The sequence below is a fragment of the Salmo salar genome, chromosome 20 (assembly GCF_965601325.2).
Source record: "Salmo salar chromosome 20, fSalSal1, whole genome shotgun sequence".
NCBI classification, from domain to species: domain Eukaryota; kingdom Metazoa; phylum Chordata; class Actinopteri; order Salmoniformes; family Salmonidae; genus Salmo; species Salmo salar.
Window position 1 is genome coordinate 9,959,173 of NC_138310.1, and position 19,611 is coordinate 9,978,783.

At 40.6% G+C, this 19,611-nt stretch overlaps 1 protein-coding gene across 1 annotated transcript in view; it reads left to right on the top strand.

Annotated features, from left to right (window-relative positions):
• Window positions 1–10,088: 10,088 nt before the first annotated feature.
• The window catches only part of LOC106580143 (uncharacterized), a 57,656-nt gene continuing 48,133 nt past the window's right edge, over window positions 10,089–19,611 (top strand). Inside the window, exons 1-4 of the mRNA XM_082966839.1 lie at window positions 10,089–10,452; window positions 12,105–12,279; window positions 17,083–17,210; window positions 18,649–18,942. Coding sequence (XP_082822965.1) covers window positions 10,089–10,452; window positions 12,105–12,279; window positions 17,083–17,210; window positions 18,649–18,942 — 961 coding nt within the window. The remainder of the gene's footprint in view (window positions 10,453–12,104; window positions 12,280–17,082; window positions 17,211–18,648; window positions 18,943–19,611) is intronic.

The following is a 19,611-nucleotide window of genomic DNA, read 5'->3' on the forward strand; positions in this document are numbered from 1 at the left end:
TTCCCCATGATCCCCTGTGTATTTATACCTGTATTCTCTGTTTGTCTGTTGCCAGTTTGTTTGGTTTCGTCAAGCCTACCAGCGTTTTCCCCTCTGTTCCTGTCTCTTGATTGTTCTTGTTTTCTAGTTTTCCCGGTTTTGACCTTTTCTGCCTGCCCTGACACTGAGCCTGCCTGCCGTCCTGTACCTTTGCCCCACCTATCTGGATTACTGACCCCTGCCTGCCCTTGACCTGTCTTTTGCCTGCCCCTGTTTGATTAATAAACTGTTGTTAATTCAACGTTGTCTGCATCTGGGTCTTACCTTGAAACATGATAAGCACAAAAGGTATTTTATGTGCTATGTTATTACGCACACAGCCTTTTATCCGCAACAAGTATATTTGATTGAAACAAATATTTGGTGGGAAAATGTGCATATTGTTTTATGGAGATTTTCAAATATATTCATGAAAATCTGTCGCCAATCAGATGGAAATTTAGCTAGTGATTTACCACTGTCAATGCAGTGCATTGATTTTGAGAGAGATTCTACAAAACCAGTTGATTTAATTTGATTTATTGTTTCTTGTCAAGGGGAATACCACTGTACAATTTGGAAGAGGAAGTTAATATTTGTGAAATGCTCACCCCATAAAAAATGTCACTGTTTTTATAACAGAAACACTTGATTTGTTAGTTAATTATAATACAGATCAAACTCTTTTTATTAAAAAAAAAAAGTGTATCTCATATAAACTACTTAAATAAAGTGTATGTTAGTAAGAAATTCACTATGGCGTGTATGTCTTCTATGTCTGACTTAAGCAGGTCTCACACAACACATAAAGTGTCAAAGGTTTCGAGACAAATCAGCTTGTTTGAGATGTCATGCAAGGGGAAATCGGCATTCCAATGCCAGACAGATGTAACCTTGCATGTTCAGACATCGGTCAGCACACTAGAACTGACTAGGCAAATACAGTGCAAAAGTAGGCAACATCATTCACATACTTTTTACAGCGAAGGAACACACACATTCCCACCGTGTATCCACTATAATGATAGTGAAATGTCAGTTTTATTTAATGAATGATCATTTACCAAATTCAAGTCTAATTGCATATCTAAGCACATAACAGGTGTGGTGGTCCCATTTTTTCCCATGTAAACATGTTGTCATGCAAAAGTAGGTGAAACATCATTACATTCATGTTATATTAAATCACCTTTATTATTTTTTAGTTGACAGTCATTGGTTCAAAAACAAGAACTTTGAACTATTTTTGATAAACATGATCATCAACCTGGCCACGCATTTCTTCATTATGAAATATTTTATGGAGATGTGGGATATTACACCTGAGAAATATATGATTTATCCCAAACAAAAAAAAGTACAGTGCACATATCGGCAACTATTTTAGGAAATGTTAAATCGTCGACAGGCTACATGAGAAGGACTGCATGTGAAATCAAATCCATTGGGGATGTTAGAATGAACAGGCTCCTCTGACAATGATTTCGCAATGTTTTTAACCGTTTTGGTCACACACCTCCCCAGAGGTCCATCCAGCCTCTTTATCTGGCAGTAGCCAATGAACGGGATTATCAGACAGGAGGTAACTAAGTGTGCTCCGGCCTCTCCACTGTGTAGAAGCACAGGGAAAGGGCAATTCACTTACTGTCAGATCACTCACTGGCTCTGTCGGGTCATGTCAGTGGTCTGTCTCAGTTACCAGACCACATCAGAGCTGTAAATTTGCCTAACCTACAGTTGTAGTTAGATAACCATAATGCCCCAAATATAAACGCTGGCATTTTATTTGCGTTGTCCATTGTGAACTTAATGAAATACTGCAATAGTTATTAGTGAATTTACTAACTTATTATATTTCTGTACAGAACATGAGATTTCGTTTTATTTATCACCAATTCCCCGGACCGCATGGTTGGCAGGAATAAACTGTTGCGCAAATGTTGATGTTTTTGCATCATTTGTAGCCCAGTTGGTTCGATAGGGCTGTATATAAATGTTGTCTAGTGGGCGACCTTCTCCCTCTACAGTTGTGAGTGTGGTGTCCAACCTGTTAGCTAGCACAAGTAAGTTTATATTGGGACAGTTGAATCTGCACAGCTGCTCCTATAAGGCGTTCAGGCTTTGTTCCTTTGCGTACGGCCTTAGGTAGCATCGCTCTCCGCCGAACATCATTTTGGACACCCTTTTATTCCAAAGGAATTCGTTAATCATCTACGGAATATCTTGGATCAAGGTATGGACAAAAATATAATGGCTCTGGTTGATCATTTTAATATTTAATTGAAACATACACTGAGTGTACAAAACATTAGGAACACCTTCCTAATATTGAGTTGCACCCCCTTTGCCCTCAAAACAGCCTCAATTTGTCGGGACATGGACTCTACAAGGTGTCGAACGCGTTCCACAGGGATGCTGGCTGATGTTGACGCCTATGCTTCCCACAGTCGTCAAAACTATTAAGCGTGAAAAACCCAGCAGCGTTACAGTTCTTGACACAATAAAACCGGTGCGCCTGGCACCTACTACCATACCCCGTTGAATTGCACACAATCCATGTCTCATTTGTCTCAAGGCTTAAAAATCCTTCTTTAACCTGATTCCTCTCCTTCATCTACACTGATTGAAGTGGATTTAACAGGGGACATCAATTAGGGATCACAACTTTAATCTGGATTCACCTGGTCAGTCTATGTCATGGACAGGGCAAGTGTTCCTAATGTTTTGTACACTCGGTACATCATTATTTTGTATTTCTTAAATGTAAAGATGAGTACGTCTGGGGTCCAAACTGTTCCATTGAGAACGGTCCGACCAGTGCAAGTGATGTGTGTGATGTAGCAACAATCTTATCGGATGAGGATGTTCTTGTTGGACAGAGGGTCAAATTATGTTTTTTTCTCCCTCCCTAAAGTGTCCACTCAATTTTCGGATGGGCAGTGCGCTCCTCCTCTCAAACACTGACAAATTAACACAGCAGCAGTGATTGGAGAGGAACCGCGCGCCCGGGAAATAAGTGCTAAGCGCCGGACTTGCGGATAACATATTCTTGGTCACTTTTTTTACGCATGGTAGTAACTGGAATTGTAAGGATATTAACTGATTCTTTTTCTATTTCATGGAGTTAAAACCTTGTTTAAGGTAATGTTTTGTATTGTTATTATTATAATTTGAATTATTTAATTAGGATTTGTATTAGGCTTTGTTGAAATTGTTGAAATCCTCAAGAAGTTTAAATTTACTTAAAACATCCAGGTACTATGATTTAGAATGTGTTATAAACATTAATGAGCCTTTATAATGACCTTTCCAAGGCTTATCATATTGTATTTCTCTATTTGCCTATATATTGTCTTGGAACAGAGATACAAATATAATCTAGAGCGACAAATTACATTTTCAGATGTTTTATTTGAGCATCGTTTGCGGATGATAGCCTCATTGGGCAACACAGTTAAGTACGTGCAGCTTTGTAGGCAACGTTGCCTTGTCCGTGTAGACTAACTCACAGTTTGTCCACATTTGAAGACTAAATGTTGTATTATTCTGTAGACTGTGTAGCCTGATAGGTGAAACCGTTCCACTCAATTACGCGCCACCTTTCTGAAAGTTTATATTCTAATGATATTGGTCATATCAAGTCCTTAAAAGTAAGCAACATTGACATAGGGTAGCCCACAGCTGTTTTCATATATAGCGTAGTGGGAAAGGGTGACAATTAAAATAATCTCTGTTTCACAGTTCAAACTCGTAGCAAGGTGCAGCAATAGCTGCTTAATGGCAACCCCTCTCTTATCCTCATATGCGACAAACACCTGTAACCAATTATACACCCGTCGAGTGACGCTAATGGAGTATTCTTATATTATTCACCCAGCATGACTGCATTTCATTTCCCCAAATACTGAGAAATGTATTGAGGATTTCAACAATTGTATAAACTACATGTTTGCCCATTTGCGCTTTTATGCACAAGCAGAGAACGAATAAAACACACAATGTAAGCCTATTTGTGAATTCATGCACAGTTTAAATGGTTATCGAAAAAATAGTTAATTTGTAAAACAAGCCTATCCAAATTATGGCGCGCTATACACTGGTTAATGAGACAGTAGGCATAATCTCGTCCACCCAGCCGGCTCTCTCTAGCAATTTTGCCTTGGAATGAGGCTAATGATATCGAGAAATCGATGACAGAACGCGATGCCGCGCCACAGACAGACAAATTACAGATTAATACATAGGCTACAGCTCACTGACTACCCCCTCCCCTCTAAAAAAATAAATAAAGAGACGCAAGTCGCCTGTTTCTTTCAATGACTGTTATTTTTAGGGTTGAGTGTATTGATTCACCTCTAGACTCGTATCACTAAATAACATGTCACGTAGAGTTTACCCGCCCTGAACTCTCCCACGATCCACTCAAAGAACCGCGTGATATCAGATAAATGTGTAACCTTAACCTTTTCAATCGTGTTTACATAGCCTCGGTGCAAATGAGGCCACTCACAGGCACTCTTCAGCGTGCCCCTTTATCCCACACGTTTGTGACTTGACTCCACAGGAGGATACCTCCATGGGGTTCTCAATCTCACCACCCATGCATTCGGGGGAAGTGACCAGACTGACAAATTACCCTTAGAGCACCTTTGGGGCATGATAATAGCAGTAGAGACCATGGACGCTCGTTCTGGGCTGTAGAATGACACCGCATCCAATTTCCCCCTATCAGGATTCCCTTATCATCCAGTTAGCTTCACCACTCACCTTTGAATATGCTGACATGGCAATTTTATGGAATCATCACTGTATTGAATGTGTATTTTGCCCACTTGGGTCTTGTTAGACCTTATAGCAGACGGTGGTATGTCTCATTATAACTATCAATTAATGCATTGTGTTTTCATCCCACCTTCAGGCTCAAGATGATACTGAATGTAAAACATATCCTGTGGTTATACTGCCTGTGTCAAACTGTATCTGGGCTTGGTAAGTGTTGACTACTACTACTACTACTACTACTTTTTCTTTCTCCCTCTCTCTCTCTGGGTGTTTTGCAAGTGGTCAGACACAACTTTTTGACCCCCAGTCAATTGCAAACTATTGTGTTGTACTGGTTTCAAATTCTGTAATTATTGCTGTTACAACTCCATGTCTCACAGCAGTAAGTATTCACCCCAGTCTTCAAGTAACGCATACTGCACCAAGTCCGTGACCCTGAGCCCTCAGCCCTGCTAGCCTAGCAGGGTAAGGTCAGCCCTGTGCTAGGCAACAGTTGGCAGTTAGAGCCTCAGGTCCTTGGCCCTATCTCTGGGTACAGACAGGACACCTTTCAAGCCCAGGTCCCAGTCTAGATTCAGCTAAAACAGCTGGATTCACCTCTCAGCTCTAATAAGTCCCTCTGTCTAGAGCCCTGGCTCATGCCTTAGGGGCTGTCCTACACCACTACCACAACATTCTGAACACTATTGCTCGGTGCGTTCGTCGATTCCCTCCAATGGGATAATCCTGTTCCGGTGGCCTAGGGTGATTCAGCCTGTTGCTCTGACATTGTGTCTGGCATTGTGAGGGTGTGCACTGTGTGTAGTGTGGCTCTAACTGGCACATCGACCGAGACTAGGAGTCACTGTGTGGATAACTTTATACAAAGGAATAAAGATAGGGAGTTGTGAATAACCTTGCTCCAGAGGACTGTTTGCCTGTCTGACCTGCTGCCTGAAAGTGTTTTCCCAACTCCAGTACTCGAGTACCCCAAAAAGCACACATTTTTGTTGCCCCAGACAAACTCACCTAATTCAACTCATTGAGGGCTTAATGATTAGTTGACAAGTTGAATCAGGTGTGCTTGTCTGGGGAAACACAACAAATGTGTGCTGTTGGGGGTAATCGAGGACTGGAGTTGGGAAACATTGGTCTAGAATGACCAGATGCGATGCTAATTTCACAGGCATTATCTGAACCCGGGTCTCACACAGGAGAATCCAATTTCTTGACCGTTAGACTTTGGGCAGAGGGCCAACAATAATTTTGAAGTCGCAGGCATGGCTACCCATCACGAGACTATGAGCAACCATGTACCTGACTCACGTCCTCTACATTTACCCTACATTCTCCATTGAAAGTGCTTCTTAGTCTGACTAGGCATAATCTGTGTTTGGGAAACCAGCCAATCTTTTTAGCGCTGATACCCAGGAAGATCAATTAATCAGTTGGTCTTATGGTTCAGGACAAGTTGTATAGTTGTGGAAAAACTTTCAAGGATGCAGACAGGCCTTTCCTGTTTGACCTCTATTTTGTTTGTGGGGAACACTATTTTATGTAATAAACTTTTTCTATACAGCACATTCTGTATATACAGTGTATCACTGGAAGGCTCCCCACCCATCATTTTTAGGATGATGATTGACTTTCCAAGGGCCAGTTTGGTGCAATGATCCATGTTTTTCTACATAGTCTTGGAGTAAATGTAACACTCTCTTTGTATGTTATTGAATGAAAAGTTCATAGCAAAATAGCAATGCCCTTGACAGTACCACTTTACATTAAGTTGCCCCTATTATTATTTAACTACACAGTAATAACTGTAGTAACAACATAGTAGTTACATCAGTCTCTATGTAATTACATGTAATAAGGTTGTGCCTCTATCAGTTATCACACAATTGGAACAGGGAATGTGTAATTACACATCCAAAGGCTATTCCACATGTGTAATTACTGATAGCGCTACAACTTTATTACCATGTAATTACAGAAAAATCTTGTTCCACTATTTTGACTCATCACATACTGTACTTTGCTGCTACTGTTCATTATCTATCCTGTCACCTAGTCACTAGTCAAGATTGTTACATTGTAAGTACAATGTCATTAAAAATAGTTATACATATTTTTCTCCAGTTTCCTAATTTCGCCTGGTCAGCGTATTATCTGCAAAGGTTGTTACATTGTAACTACGTAGTCATCATAAAGGTGAACCACTTTACATTAAGTTGCTTGCTTGCTCCTGGGTAGGTACATGGACGTAATAGATACAAGTATGTTACTACAATGTCCTTACATTATACTTGATTTGGTATAGCCTTTGAGCCAGGTCATAACATAGAAATAAACAAATAGAAAATGACCGGTAATTAATGACATGTTACAATTGTTGTTGCCAGGTCCTAGCCTATTTATCAACCCTGGTATTAAGTTTTAATGTCATGCACACAAGTACAGTGAAATTTCATTCTTGCAAGCTCTAAACCCAACAATGCAGTAATCAAAATCAATGTAGTACTAAAAATATCTTAAGGTAGAACAAAAACACATGACTAGGGCTGTTGCGGTGACCGTATTACTGCCACACAGGCGGCCACGAGTCATGAAGGCAGTCAAATTGCATGTGACCCTTCATTCATGGTAATTCGGCTTCTCCAAGCTCTGATGCTGCTGATGGTCTTCAGTAGCCTACCAAACTTGCTAACTGCCTGGTATTCAGCACTCTATTTACCCTCTAATCACTTTGACTTCAAAGAAAATGTGTTCGAAAATTGAATCAAACACTTTATGAGAGCCCATGAGCTCATGTTGCGCAACATTTCTATTGGCTATGCAAAAACAAAGTGATGGCCTGTACTAAAAAGAGGTGCATCCCATCAGCTTTCTATGGGCAAGGCCTACTATATTTTTTTCTCAACTTTCCTAATATTAAGCACATAGTTTATCTTTACAACAGGAGTATAGCCTACCTGACTGGTATGAAAATGAACCACGGGAAAAGCGTCCTCCATTCGCTATTTTAGTACCTAGATGATATGTATTTCTTCCCGTTGTCCCTGTTTCGAGATAGGTGCATGATAATGGCCCATTCCAAGTCAAAACACATTTCACACATGCAGTACCAGTCAAAAGTTTGGAAACTCCTCCACAATCACCCCGACCTCAACCCAATTGAGATGGTTTGGGATGAGTTGGACTGCAGAGTGAAGGAAATGCAGCCAACAAGTGCTCAGCATATGTGGGAACTCCTTCAAGACTGTTGGAAAAGCATTCCAGGCGACTACCTCATGAAGCTGGTTGAGATACTCACAAGTGTGCAAAGCTGTCATCAAGGCAAAGGGTGGCTACTTTGAAGAATCTAAAAAATATTTTGATTTGTTTAACACTTTTTTGGTTACTACATGATTCCATATGTGTTATTTCCTAGTTTTGGCGTCTTCACTATTATTCTACAATGTATAAAATAGTAAAAATAAAGAAAAACCCTTAAATGAGTAGGTGTGTCCAAACTTTTGACTGGTACTGTATATTATTTAGTATGTATAAAGACAAGATTAAATCAAGAATAGTCTGATGGGTGACAATATTAGCCTATCACTTATATATTATCACTTGAGAATGATGCCCAACATAAACTGCCTTTTGTGACTTTTTCAAATCATAGCAACACGTGTTGCTACCATGCTGTGTTGTCATGTGCAGCTGCCATGCTATGTTGTCGTCTTAGGTCTCTCTTTATGTAGTGTTGTGTTGTCTCTCTTGTTGTTGCCTCGGCTGTCGAAAGGAGCGGACCAAAGTGCAGTGTGGTTATAGTTCCACATTTTATTAAATCCGTGAAACTTTGCAATACACAAATAACTGAAAATGACAAAACAACAAAACGTGACGCAGAGAGAAACAAACACTACTCAAAATATAATAACCCACAAACCCCAGGAAGAAAAACTCCTACTTAAATATGATCTCCAATTAGAGACAACGAGGACCAGCTGCCTCCAATCGGAGATCAACCCCCAAAAAACAACATAGAAATAGAAAAACTAGAACTAAAACATTAAAAAGGTATTTTGATGCTAGTGTTTGTATTAATTTGGGATCCCACAAATGTCCCAGACTATGTTAGGAATATGTATTTCTTGCACGGAATAGAATAGGTAAACTTTTGTACTATGGGGATAATAGATTGATATAGGCTAGTGATTTTGCTGTTCGTTAGGCCTACTCATCTTGTTGGCTGACAAAAAGTAAATGTGGACAGTTCTTCCAATATCTTCAATATGCACCTCGGAATTGGATAAGGATGCGCGCAGTTGCGTCCCCAATGTGTCTGTCTTCACTTGTAGCCTATGAGAAAGACCCGATCACGTGATGGAGAGCCATGTGAGTGAGAGGTGCTTAGGAGCGTGCAGCACTCAGGAAGAAGGGCGCAACGCAGCACTCCGGGCCAAGTGCACAACGGCCACTGGCTGCAAAAGGCATGGATTTTTGTGCTGTACGGCCACAAAGGGGATGCTACCGTGAAATTCGAGGCACTATCAAGTTCTTGTCAAATTGTGAATGAAAGACATGTAGTGTGTACAGCCTGCGCAAAAAAACAAAGCAGAGCTCACGCCTTTCAAGTAACTTTTTCAAATCATCATTCGAGTCGCATCATGCAGCCTTACAATGTATTAAACATCTAAACATACAGCCCAACGTTTGTAGAACAACTAAAGTTACATTAATAACGTTAAATTAAGCAAATAGGAGCACCTATTTATGTTAACCACTCAACACAGTATAACCACATGTGCCCCCTCCTTAAATAATTTAGAGAAAATATTTATATTTTATTCAGCTTTGTTCAATTGTATTCTTCATACTATAAAATAATACAAAATAATGCCACGGAATTTTAAGCAAATCTTGTCTGCTAAATGAACTAGTGTAGCCCACAGCAATTTGGCATAGCCAGATCAGGACCTAACATAAGGACAACTCAAAATATGCTATTAGGTTCTTCTGAAATAGACTACATTTTCTTCATATCATGCTTCTTTAGACCTGTCTAAAATAAATAATGGATTTATTGTGATGGTGTAGGCTATATTACAGGGATTTATTAGACTTTTTAAAATGTAGATGTTCCAAAAGTCTGCATCAGTAGCTTGTAGGCTATGTGTGGAAGCCAGGAGATGCTAATTGTGTTCATGTTAATTAACGGTCAATTACCGTGAGACTGACAGTTATTTGCTTGACAATCATCTATTTTGACTGCCTTACCTAGACTTTTTGTACTTTGTTTCCCAGTCTCCAACACATTAACCATGACGAGGCCCGTGAGTGGCTCCCTCTCGGGGAAGGTAGTTTTGCCGTGCCACTTCTCCACCATACCCACTACCATGCCCACCATCAACGCCAATGGCACCACCCCCAGCACCGACTACCTGCGCATCAAATGGACCAAAATGGATGGGGAAAAGGAATCCACAGTGCTGGTGGCCCAAAATGGCAAGATTAAAATAGGCTCCACCTACAGGAACCGCGTGTCGGTGCCCAGCCACCCAGAGGATGTGGGGGATTCTTCTCTGACCATGGTGAAGCTCCGAGCCAGCGATGCCGGCACCTACCGCTGTGAGGTCATGTACGGCATCGAGGACACGCAGGACACGGTCAACCTCAATGTCAACGGTTGGTGTCATCTGTTTTTTTCTCTCTTTTCACCACTGTTATTTACACCTCTCTAAAATGTATAAGAGGTCAAGTGAAGGTTAACCTTATAATAGTATGCCCAGTTCAGTCTTGTGTGCTATGGAATTTTTGTTGTTGTTGGTATGACGCTTATATTTGGCATAACGGTTTTGCTGATGCTTACTTAATCCACACTCAAAACATTTACAGTTATAAGTATAGTCAGTTTCTCTGCTCATTCCGTTATGCTGGAGCAAAAATCTTCTAGGCACATTGACACCCTGGTAAGTTCATGTTGGAGAAATATTAATACTTCTGAAGTTAATGAGCCAAGCTTTGAATGTATTGGGCGGTGGCGGATACGTTTTAGTGACAAATCAAAGCACTTTCCCTCAGTGTGCCAATCAGTAAAGATGAAATGAAGGAGCACATGTGTTGACTGTAGACTAGGGGTTTCCTGCATTTTGTGCAATAGGCACACATTCTCACTAGAGATGTATCTCATATGGGTTTTCTTAAAGACAGTTTCTGATTGTAAACAGTGGGTAGTGGATAGGCTCGTTGAGTCTTCTCATCAGGAAAACTGCATGATCAGAGTAAAGACAAACACGTTGCGGTCAGTCATCAATAAGGTGTTACCATAAAAGTAGAATCTTGTTGTTTGTAGTCTATGTTCCAAGTTGGATAGAACAGTTCCAAAGCTATGCCATCTGCACCATAGCCTCATATTACCAGACTGATTACCGCTGATTACCGCTGCACTATCATTTAACTGTGTAGCGAACTGTGGTGTAAATCTTAACTTAATAAGCCTCTATTCCCCCATCTTTATTTTGGGAGTTACTTTATCTGGGAGACATAGCTCAAATTTGGGATATGTTGAAAACAGGTATGGGTTGATATGGGATAGCTTTGGCTTTCACAGAGACCCAACTGCCCATCTCTCCAACTCGCTTCAATTATAATCAAGGCATCAGTCAGTCTACTTACGCAAATATGGGAAGTCAGGGCCATGGCATCGTCTATAAATCATCCAGAGTTATCTTGTGGTCATTGCAGAGGATTCTAGTAATCTTCCACTAAATTGTAATATACTGTATCATCACAAGAAACGTAGACCCTGATTTATTTCACACTTGTGCTATTTAGCCTTGTTCACAATGCAGGCCTTAATGCTCAAATTGTTTTAGTTTTTCAAATCCGTTTGGGAATGCTGACTCTACAATCGGCAAGTTACAAGTGGCCAAATCGGATGTGTGTGTTCAGACAGAAGTAATTTGCTGACATGGCTACGCTAGTTCTCATTGTAATGACGGGTGAGTGGGCAGTAGTGCAGGCTGATATCTCAGAAGTTATGTAGCAAGCTAAGGTGACAACAATGCCTGCCATAGATGGAATCAGATTTGTATCTGTCTTCAAACCATCTACGAAGGTGGTTTGAAATGTGGCTTGAAATATCCGATTCCATGTGCTTTTTGGCTGTTCAGACTGCAGGAAAAAGAACAGATTCGAATTGGATATGCAACAATTTTGATTTGAGTCACTTCAAACAGGCAATGTGACCAAGGCTTTAGACATTACCCCTGATTCAATTGTACTCTTTTACTTTTTTTTACACAGGACCTAATTTGTCTTTATGTGTTTATTCCCAGGTGTTGTGTTTCACTACCGGGCAAGCACCAGCAGGTACACCATGAACTATGAGAGCGCTGTCCAGGCCTGCCAAACCGTAGGAGCCTCCATTGCCACGCCTGACCAGCTGAAATCAGCGTATGAGGACGGCTTTGACCACTGTGATGCAGGTTGGATCGCAGATCTGTCAGTTAGGTAAGAAAATGAAATAATCTCCAAAATATCGCTATTTCTAAAACAAGAAATAGAAAGTTGGTCTGTTTAATCCACCAGAAAAGACAGAACAAATAGTAAAACAAATACTGTGGTTAAACTCAAATATACTAATTGATAAAGAAACATTCAATTATATCATAAATAGGACTGGTGGAGTTATGTCACACACGCAGCTAACAAAAATATATGGAAATGTCTGTTCTACCCAAAATTACAACCAACTAATTGCAGCATTACTGCAAAAATAGAAGAGGCAAGTAGAAAGGGGAAAAAGTATGGAACTTGTCTTTTGGCCCTGCATTAAAGACCAAAATTGGTGAAAGAAAATTGTGACAAATAAAAAAGTATACCAGTTTCATTTAAGGACCAAAAAATTGACAGCTGTGCCATATATATTGCAAAATAGTTGGGAAGAGATTTTCGATGTACCGATTCCATGCCACATGGTTTATGAACTGATAGGCAAAACAACGCCAGATTCAAAACGTATAATTTTTCAATGTAAATGATTATGCTAAATTCTTGGAACCAATAGAATGTTTTATATATATATATATATATATATATATATATATATATATATGGGGGACACAACCATCCCAGCTTTGCAGATGTCGCTGCGAAGAGACAAAATTATTAGATCTTTTGTTTTGGTACTGTCCATATGTAGCTTGTTTTTGGTCACAGGTCCAGGAATGGCTGAAGAAGTGCAACATTTACCTGGAGCTAACTCTGCAGATAACACTACTGGTTGATTTGAAAAGTCATAGTCAATCGATCAGTAATATAATAAAACTTTTAGCAAATATTTTTATCTTTAATTTACAATATGTAGAAACTTTGAGAATAGAAAGGCTCAGAACATTTGTGAAACATCACAGCTGAAAAATATATGTCAAATATAAATAAAAAATGGATGGTGTTAAGAGATAGATGGGAGGGGTTGTGTGTGGAGCTGAAGGGTGGGATTAAAAACAAGAAGATAGCTAATGTAAAATATACTGTGTCCATAAAATGTATATAGGTTCAGAATTTTTTATGAACAGCACAGTTAAAAATATATGGCAAAATAGAAATACTAGATGGTCTTCAGAGATAGATTGGAGGGGTTGATGGTAGCTGAAGGATGGGATTTAAAAACAAACAAAAGATAACTATTGTAAAATACATTGTGTCTGTATAATGTATATAGTATGTTTAAGCTGGAAATAGAAGCTGAAGTGTTATTGTCCATTCGTTTACTCCAATTAGCGGAGGGGTGGTAGGGTTAAGGGAAAATAATAAACAAAAATATATTTTAACCTGTTGGGGCTACAGGTTAGCAATGAACCCCGAGCCGGGATTGCTAACAAGGCTGGAAATTCAAAACATCAAAAATCTAATCATTTCAATTTCTCAAACAATCAACTATTTTACACAATTTAAATGATAAACATCTCCTTAATCTAACCACATTGTTCGATTTTCAAAGAGGCTTTACGGCAAAAGCATAAAGTTAGATTATGTTAGGACAGTACATAGCCACAAAAGTACAAACATCCATTTTCAATTCAAGGTCAGGCGTCACCAAAAGCAGAAACCAGCTTGAATTATGCACTAACTTTTGTCAATCTCCATCAGATGACACTCCTAGGACATTATGTTATACAATACATGCATTTTTTGTTCCATCAAGATCATATTTATATCCAAAAACAGCATTTTACAGTAGCGTGAAATTCAGATTTTTTTCTTCTCTGAAATGCTTCCGGTGAACATAACAAAATTACTATTCGAAAACATTGGTAAATTATAATATTGTCATTCAAAGAATAATATATTATCATCTCGTAATTGCTACCGAATGGCCAGATCTCAAAATAACTTTACTGGGAAATCACATTTTGCAATAAACGGGGTGCTATGCTAAGAACAACAGGCTATGCTATACAGTTAGCATCATCTAAAATCGATAATAACATTGTAAATACCCCCTTACCTTTGATTATCTCCATCAGAAGGCAGGATCCCACGTCCGGAAGGCATTCCAGGTCCGGAACAAATGTGGTTTCTTTTGACAAAGTTCATAATTTATGTCCAAATAACACCAAGTACTTAGCGTTCATTATGCTCCCACAAAACGTGGTGGGGGGCTGGTAAAATCACGCCGAAAAGCTAAAAAAAAACTAGTAAATAATCTATTTATGTTCGTTCAAACATGTCAAATGTTGTTTAGCATTAATCTTTTGGTCCATTTTTAATGTTAAACATCAGTAATATTTTCACACAACCTATCCTATGTCTAGATAAAAAATGATGACAAACTCACGTTTCTCAGATTTATGCGCAGGCGCAAAAAAATGAAGTGATGACATGTCAACTTCCTTGGATTCTAATTTGCTCTCTGTTTATCATAGACGCTTCAAACAACTTTATAAAGATCGTTGACATCTAGTGGAAGCCGTAGGTGTTGCGAAATGAATCCTTTCTCACTATGGTATCTATAAAACAATGACACTAAATAGTACAGTCACAAAATTCACATTTTTTTGGATCTATTTTTCACAGGTTTTTGCCTGCAATATGAGTTTTGTTATACTTACAGACACCATTCAAACTGTTTTAGAAAATTCAGAGTGTTTTCTATCCGAATGTGTTAATAATATGCATATCCTAGCTTCTGAGTTGGTGTAGGAGGCAGTTAAAAATGGGCACATATTTTTTTTAAATGTCTCAATACTGCCCCCGAGCCCCAACAGGTATATAAATATATTTTGTTATATTAGGGATTGGAAATGATGTAGACAATTCAATTGATGGAAGCTACAATATATCTGCAGTACTAAGCTAATCTACCCCCTAAAAAAAAAGATGACCATCAATTATACACTGCTCAAAAAAATAAAGGGAACACTTAAACAACACAATGTAACTCCAAGTCAATCACTCTTCTGTGAAATCAAACTGTCCACTTAGGAAGCAACACTGATTGACAATACATTTCACATGCTGTTGTGCAAATGGAATAGACAACAGGTGGAAATTATAGGCAATTAGCAAGACACCCCTAATAAAGGAGTGGTTCTGCAGGTGGTGACCACAGACCACTTCTCAGTTCCTATGCTTCCTGGCTGATGTTTTGGTCACTTTTGAATGCTGGCGGTGCTTTCACTCTAGTGGTAGCATGAGACGGAGTCTACAACCCACACAAGTGGCTCAGGTAGTGCAGCTCATCCAGGATGGCACATTAATGCGAGCTGTGGCAAGAAGGTTTGCTGTGTCTGTCAGTGTAGTGTCCAGAGCATGGAGGCGCTACCAGGAGACAGGCCAGTACATCAGGAGACGTGGAGGAGGCCGTAGGAGGGCATCAACCCAGCAGCAGGACCACTACCTCCGCCTTTGTGCAAGGAGGAGCAGGAGGAGCACTGCCAGAGCCCTGCAAAATGACCTCCAGCAGCCACAAATGTGCATGTGTCTGCTCAAACGGTCAGAAACAGACTCCATGAGGGTGGTATGAGGGCCCGACGTCCACAGGTGGGGGATGTGCTTAAAGCCCAACACCGTGCAGGACGTTTGGCATTTGCCAGAGAACACCAAGATTGGCAAATTCGCCACTGGTGCCCTGTGCTCTTCACAGATGAAAGCAGGTTCGCACTGAGCACATGTGACAGACGTGACAGAGTCTGGAGACGCCATGGAGAACGTTCTGCTGCCTGCAACATCCTCCAGCATGACCAGTTTGGCGGTGGGTCAGTCATGGTGTGGGGTGGCATTTGTTTGGGGGGCCGCACAGCCCTCCATGTGCTCGCCAGAGTAGCCTGACTGCCATTAGGTACCGAGATGAGATCCTCAGACCCCTTGTGAGACCATATGCTGGTGCGGTTGGCCCTGGGTTCCTCCTAATGCAAGACAATGCTAGACCTCATGTGGCTGGAGTGTGTCAGCGGTTCCTGCAAGAGGAAAGCATTGATGCTATGGACTGGCCCGCCCGTTCCCCAGACCTGAATCCAATTGAGCACATCTGGGACATCATGTCTCGCTCCATCCACCAACGCCACGTTGCACCACCGACTGTCCAGGAGTTAGCGGATGCTTTAGTCCAGATCTGGGAGGAGATCCCTCAGGAGACCATCCGCCACCTCATCAGGAGCATGCCCAGGCGTTGTAGGGAGGTCATACAGGCACGTGGAGGCCACACACACTACTGAGCCTCATTTTGACTTGTTTTAAGGACATTACATCAAAGTTGGATCAGCCTGTAGTGTGGTTTTCCACTTTAATTTTGAGTGTGACTCCAAATCCAGAACTCCATGGGTTGATAAATTGGATTTCCATTGATTATTTTTGTGTGATTTTGTTGTCAGCACATTCAACTATGTAAAGAAAGAAGTATTTAATAAGATTATTTCATTCATTCAGATCTAGGATGTGTTATTTTAGTGTTACCTTAATTTTTTTGAGCAGTGTATATTCTAGTCCATTTTGTGTCAAAGACAAAGTAGACATCTTTGGTTTAATCAGAAAAGGACTGGCTCCCAGGCTACTGGTAACTGGTTTTTACAGGGCCTAAAGTATAAAACTGCTTGGTTTACACACTGCTATAGTTGTCATTGGCCTGAATGTGAACTGCACATATACTGAGCTTGTTCAAGCCAGTGACAGTTCCAGCTGTATTCTAACTCACCTGCCAGTCCCTTTTGTCTTTGTCATAATTTTATGGTGTGAGGTTATAGGTTGACTGACACAATGACATTTCCAGTTGCAGATCAATTACATTATCTTATCTTTTCTTTTCATGTTTAGATACCCAATCACTAGACCGAGACCTGGCTGCTATGGAAACCTGCAGGGGAAGCCTGGGGTGAGGACATATGGACCCCGAAAGGCCACAGAGACCTATGATGTGTACTGTTATGTGGACAAGCTGAATGGTGAGAGAGCAAAATGTGGTACATAGTGGCCTAGTGATACATACAATGAAAACCTATGCAGGATCAGCACATCCAATGGAACCACGCACAGGTGCTGAGTACACTGATGCTAGTTAGGGGAGAAGTGAGTTTCTCTACACCTGAAGATGGAAAGAGGTGACAATGTACAATTTAGGTCTTTGTCTGGTATTTTAATGTAAGCAAGTAAATATACCTGGTGAGGCATTTCCTCTCCAAATATTTACTGGGCTATTTCTTGTTTTGTTGACTGTTAATAACATATTTTGGGGTATGTAAATAGAAATGAGTGAAAGGTACAGTAACTCTATGTAACTTTGACAAGCAGCAAAGTGCCAAATGTTTTTTCCCCGACAATCACAGCGATCAACAGAGACAAGTTGTCAGTCTCAACATTGGACCAGGCTCTAAAAGGCTCAACAAAAAAAAAGACACCAGAAACTATGTGATAATGGGAGCTTTAAATGCTGCTGGCACCATAAAGGAAAAGCTTCAGAGCTGCCAGTACACTTTATCATCTTTTTGTGTATCCTCCATGCTGAGCCTGATGACAAATTGAACCTCAGTTGCAGCGTGCCCCATTGCTCGTTTATAAGCTCTTACATCGCTCCTCACGCCACTAAACTGAAGGCACACTTTTAGAAAGAAAAGCTCTTTCTAGAACCGAAAAGGGTTCTTCGTAGGTCTCGATAGGAGAAACCTTGGTGGGAGCCTTGTTGGTACTAGGTAGAAGAACCCTTTTGGTTCCAGGTAGAACCCTCTTTGGAAAAGGGTTCTACCTTGAACCAAAAAGGGTTCTCCTATGGGGACAGCTGAAAAACCCTTCTGGAACCCTTGTTTTCTAAGAGTGCAGGCGTGAGACTAAAGATATTTGGGCCTACATTTTGATAAATTAATTTGACTACATTAACTATGGACTGCCACACCCACTGTGGGGGACCTAATGGCATGATAGACAGACTGTCTTTGTGAGTGCAAACACATAGTCAGCATTGCTAGCCCACCTCAGGATAATGGAATGAATGCTGTACTGTAGTCCCAAATGAATTAGTGGGAGAACGTTTGGGCCCAGAGCCCTCCACAGCATTGACACTGGGTTGTAATTATGGGTCTATATCTCTATGCAACTGCTACCATGGTCAAATTGGAATGATAAGTCATTCCCCCATATCCATATCGACTGGATATATTACTGTCACATAGAAGTTTATGAAAAGGTAAATCCAAATGCTTATAATAGTGAGGACTGAACTCAAATGTAGGTATAACTTAGTGATAACACTATGGTTAGTGTTAGCAGTTACAGTTCAGTATTTTAGCACACTAAATCAGTCATGGCAAACATAGACTTTTTATTAAAACATCCTGATGCTCAGTCACTAGAAAGTTGCCTTTTACATGTAATCCCTATTTGTCTCAGGTGAGGTGTACTACGCACCTGTGACCCATAAGATGACGTTTGAGGAGGCAAAGGAGGAGTGTGAGAACAGGAACGCTGTCCTGGCGTCGCCGGGTCAGCTCCACTCCGCCTGGAGACAGGGTCTGGACAGGTGTGACTATGGCTGGCTGGCCGACGGCAGCGCTCGCCACCCCGTCGCGGTACCCAGAATGCAGTGTGGCGGTGGTCTGCTGGGCGTCAGGACCTTGTACCGCTACAGGAACCAGACAGGCTTCCCAGAACCCATCACCCAGCTGGGAGCATACTGCTTCAAAGGTAAACATACATAGGCATTTTACTGTTATATTCTCATCTATGTGCAAATGTTACATTTTGGATTTGAAAGAGCACTCTATGAGCACACTACTCATAGAGTTGAGTGTTTTTGCTCAAGGCCAGCGCTGTGAGTAATTGTGATGTTACGCTCTTAGGGTGTAGCTCCTGCACCCCTCCCCAATCCTCATATTTTCAGCACGCTCTCTGACACAAATAATGAAATATCTACAAAACAGTCTTCTTGCAATGTAATGTCTATAACTCATCTTGAATCAATTGTTAGGTTTATTTGCATGATCACTTTCATGTTTCTTTTGTTTGTTGATAGAAGATACCTTCAACAAAACAGATGAAACGGACCCCTATGTAGAGCGTTGTGCGTTTTGTGCTAGAGCTAGACTGTGTAGCCCTGTTCAGTGAATTACTGACCTCACTGCATGTCCTTTTGGGTTACCACCCATTACCTCTGGAACCAAATTGGGATTGGCTAACAGGAGTGTGAAATCATCATTCTAAACTCATGCTGCCTTTGAACTCGATGCATTGCCCAATCTGATACTAATGATTTATTTAACAATAGTTTATTGGAGAGTCCTACACAATCATTATCTGTCCGGCTTTATTACCTGTATTACTGTACTTCAAGGCAGGACAAAGGTTTTGTTTTCT